Source organism: Amphiura filiformis, chromosome 1 (genome assembly GCF_039555335.1).
Source record: "Amphiura filiformis chromosome 1, Afil_fr2py, whole genome shotgun sequence".
Lineage (NCBI taxonomy): Eukaryota > Metazoa > Echinodermata > Ophiuroidea > Amphilepidida > Amphiuridae > Amphiura > Amphiura filiformis.
The window spans coordinates 87,617,521-87,621,681 of record NC_092628.1 but is presented as its reverse complement, the minus strand read 5'-3'; the positions used below and the strand labels follow the sequence as shown (position 1 = coordinate 87,621,681).

Below are 4,161 nucleotides of genomic sequence, written 5' to 3'. Positions count from 1 at the left end.
AATTTATCCCACTTCAAGTTTCACTGCATTTTGGACAAAGTAACTGAGCCACCCGTTATTAATAATATGACGTTTCAGAATCTTGCTTATGCCCCACTTACATTTCTCTGGTTATATTGGGATTCTCCGTTTGACTCAATAGATGTTGAAATAAAAGAAGGAGTTTTACGCCACTTCAACAAGTTTTGAGTCTGTGTACATTATACGAACTTTTCACTGAAATACCATTGTCACTGAATTCGGAATTGGAAATGTTGACGATGTGGTTAGATACACCAAATCTAGAAGTGAACAGCACAACACTTCAGGATTATGCCAAATGGAATGGCACGCTGCGGCACCTGGATTTGAGCTTATCAGTTCTTAACACAATCGGAGATAAAGCATTTGCTTGGTTCCCAGAGTTACGCATTTTACACCTAAGCGGTTTTATTTTACCTCTTACCCACATTTCTAACCAAGCATTTTACGGATTGCATAAACTGGAGGAATTGTATCTAGCGAGAGACTACCTCAACGCGTTACCTGTAGGTGCTTTCCACGCTTTTGCCAACACTGGGACTTTACAAGTTTTAGATTTAAGTTATAACTGCTTAAACGGAGCTTTTAACCCAGATGACTTTAGTTCAGTAGCTTCATTAAAGGTACTAGATGTTTCTCACAATCCGATGTACATCCTTCAAGATTGGATGAATGTACTGACCAATCTAACAGATTTTCGAATTGATTCCATTACATCTGAAAACGATCTTCTCGTTGCAGACCAGTGGACTACTCCTTTACATTTCTTGTCTTCAATCAAATTTCGAAATCCGAACAACAAAAATATTTTGTCCATCGCCCTTTTCGAACTTTCAAAACGCGCACAGAATTTGCGCAAGTTAAACTTTGACGGAACGGAAATTTTCACTCTTTTGACTATCAAGAATCTAACCAAACTGGAAGAGTTGACTGTTTCAGGCAGCTTTATTGCGACAAAAAGAGACACTATAGATCAGTGGAGCAGTCAAGTCAAATTTCCCTTGCTAAATGTTCTGAAAATGTCATCTAATGAACTAACTGCAAACCATGTATCTCAACTCAAGCTTAATAAAACGGTACCCATGATCTCAAGTTTAGATTTCAGTAATAACTCTATTGAATACATTGAAACTCGCGTCTTCGCCTCTTTAAAATACTTGCAACATTTGGACCTTGAAAACAATCGACTTCTAGGCATAGACGAATGGCATCTGCTATCTATCACCTACCTTGATCTGTCACACAACTCTATCAGTTATGTGTCGATGAACTTTGTCAAGCTTTTGAAGTCTTCCGTGTTAGCCAATCTGGATCTCAGTGGTAACCCATTCACATGCACCTGTGGGCCATCTTCAATTGAGCCTTTTCGTGAGTGGATTTTGTCCGATTTTGAGGTATATCTGAGACCCAACCTTATGTATAAATGCAATGAACCTAAAGAGTTCAGTGGATGGAGCATTACCCAAATCAATCTGGATTGCGCTTCTCATTTCTATATGTACCTTGCTATTGGGTTATCATGCAGTAGTGTTATGTTCCTGTCAGTAATTCTGTCGATAAGATACCGATGGCATATACGATATAGACTCTTTCTGATGTGTCATCGACGCAGAAAATATCAGCCATTAGAAAACCACGACAACAATGAAAATGAACCCATGATTAATGAAGTTCGATATGATGCCTTTGTGTCATACGCACATGAAAATGAACATGACTTAGAATGGGTATTGAACGATCTTAGAGAGAACCTAGAAGAAGGCCAAGAGCCTTTCCGTCTTTGCATAGGACATGCAAGAGACTTCATTCCAGGCACCCCTCTTCTTGAAGCCATAACAGAAAGTATTCATAGAAGTCGCAAGACCATTCTAGTTTTATCACCAAGTTATCTGGAGAGTGAATGGTGTTACTTTGAGACGCAGCATGCGTGGTTGAGGCTCTTGAATGAGGGCCAGGACGTCTTAATTCTCATTCTACTTGAGCCTATACCTGATGATAAGATGACAATGTGGTTGAGACAATTCCTTTGCAAGAAAGGTTATTTGACTTGGCCACGTGATCAAGGCGCTCAAAACTTGTTTTTCCAGTGTTTGCGTGAATTGATAAAGACACCAACGGCTGTAGATCGCCGTTACGATGTATAGACTTTTGATTTGATTTGTTCGGGTTTTTACAACCCTGGATAACCCAAGAAAGCCTCTATTGAAGCTTATTTCCATTGGGGTCCATTTGAACACCGGGACGGGTTGGGAACAGTCAGGGGTTAACACCCTACTCTTTTCGAAACTGGCTGCGAGATACATGTACAGGTATGGCTCTCTGTACACGGGACCGACGGCTTAACGTCCCCTCCGAAGGACGGAGTACTTTCATGAATCATTTACCCAATTCTAAATGAACCATGGGGAGAGCGGAAGTCTGAATTTAATCTACAGAAGTTGCCAATTAATTTCAGACTTTTTTTTCCCAAGTCAATATCCCAGCAAATCGCCACCGCCGGGAATCGAACCCGTGACCTCATGCACTAAAGGCAAGTACCCTAACCATTGCGCCACGCTCTCCCTCTTAATGTTTAAGAAAAGAGAAGAAAGAAAGAAAGAAAGAAAGAAAGAAAGAAAGAAAGAAAGAAAGAAAGAAAGAAAGAAAGAAAGAAAGAAAGAAAGAAAGAAAGAAAGAAAGAAAGAAAGAAAGAAAGAAAGAAAGAAAGAAAGAAAGAAAGAAAGAAAGAAAGAAAGAAAGAAAGAAGTTTAAATAAAGTTTATTTGATTGATTTATTGACTTGATTTTAAAAGCTAGCTTTTCGCAAAACCGAGAACCAATATGGCAAGAAGTAACAACCTTCACAAACGAAAGAAGGAACAACTTTTATATCTCATTTTCCCTGTAACATGTGTAAGAACATTACGCAATATAGGAGTCTTGATACCTGTATGATGATCGCTTCGCACGCTATTCGAGGGGCGTTTTGGTTTGCGTACGGGGCTAGTTCTAATACTACAGGGTGTATTCCCTGAAAGAATTGTATCGTTGAAAACGTTAATTATAGTTGATAAGGTTGAAGAAAAAAACCAATTATAACATAGCCTACTTCTTGAATTTTGACAATTGACCATTCTTGATATATAAAGGATTAACACTACCTATACTAAATATAATTGACTGATATTTGAATACGTGGAAATGTTTGGAAATTAGGGATTTTCGTAAGACAATTCTCAAAATTCTAAAAGTATGTGATAGCTAATTAATTTACTCAACCATATAAGATATTTAGTTATGTTTGATTTGGGCATTAAAATGCCTTAAGGGGGCACTACACCCTGGCCAATTTTGTGCCTATTTTTGCATTTTTCTCAAAAATTATAGCACATTGGTGAAAAGTAAGATATGTATATTATAGGGGCAAGGACGACAACTACTGTACTGAAAATTCAGCAACTCAAAGCAAGTAGTTATTGATTTATTGATCAAAAATTGGTTTCCCTCATTTTTGACTGTAACTCCACAACTGTTGTCTGTGCTGAAATAAAATTTCCATTGCAGTAGTTGTAGTCCTTGCCCCTATATTATGCATATCTTACTTGTCCCCAATGCGCTATAATTTTTGAGAAAAATGCAAAAATAGGCACAAAATTGGGCAGGGGTGTAGTACCCCCTTAAATAAATAAGTTTTCTTCTACGTAAAAAGACATAATTTTGACAATGCAATACAGGAAATAGCTTCAAGTTATTACAACATGTTTTGCTTGCAAGTCTCTGTTTCGTGCCTTTATATTTCAACCTTCAGTTTGATTTAAAAAGAAACCGATGATTCCACGTGATTCATCCGGTTGGTTTAAGGACTCTGAGATATTCTTCCGGTTGGTTTATAAAAAGGATCTCTGAGATATTTCGGAAAAAAATCAAACGAGAAAAATTTCCTTTCATATTTGATATAGTGTTTCTCGTCCAAAGAGCTTATAATAGGCATGTCACAGTGGCTGCATAATACTTCTGCCACACTGTGCATGCAAGCATAATAGTAATTGAAAAGCGCGCGCATGAAAGTTGTTCAATTTTGGCAAACATCCATGTCGAAAAATTAATTTCCTCATATGTGCTATTTATCACAATTGTTTGAATTTTTGATATATGGTGTGT

At 37.7% G+C, this 4,161-nt stretch overlaps 1 protein-coding gene across 1 annotated transcript; it reads left to right on the top strand.

The window, feature by feature from the left end:
• Positions 1 to 260: 260 nt before the first annotated feature.
• Positions 261 to 2,165, top strand: LOC140163986 (toll-like receptor 2). The gene has a single exon (XM_072187275.1). The coding sequence runs from the start codon at positions 261 to 263 to the stop codon at positions 2,163 to 2,165; it is 1,905 nt and encodes a 634-aa protein (XP_072043376.1).
• Positions 2,166 to 4,161: the final 1,996 nt, after the last annotated feature.

Coding starts and splice junctions, on each gene's coding strand:
- LOC140163986 (XM_072187275.1), top strand. CDS start 261: ATGTGGTTAGATACACCAAATCTAGAAGTGAACAGCACAACACTTCAG.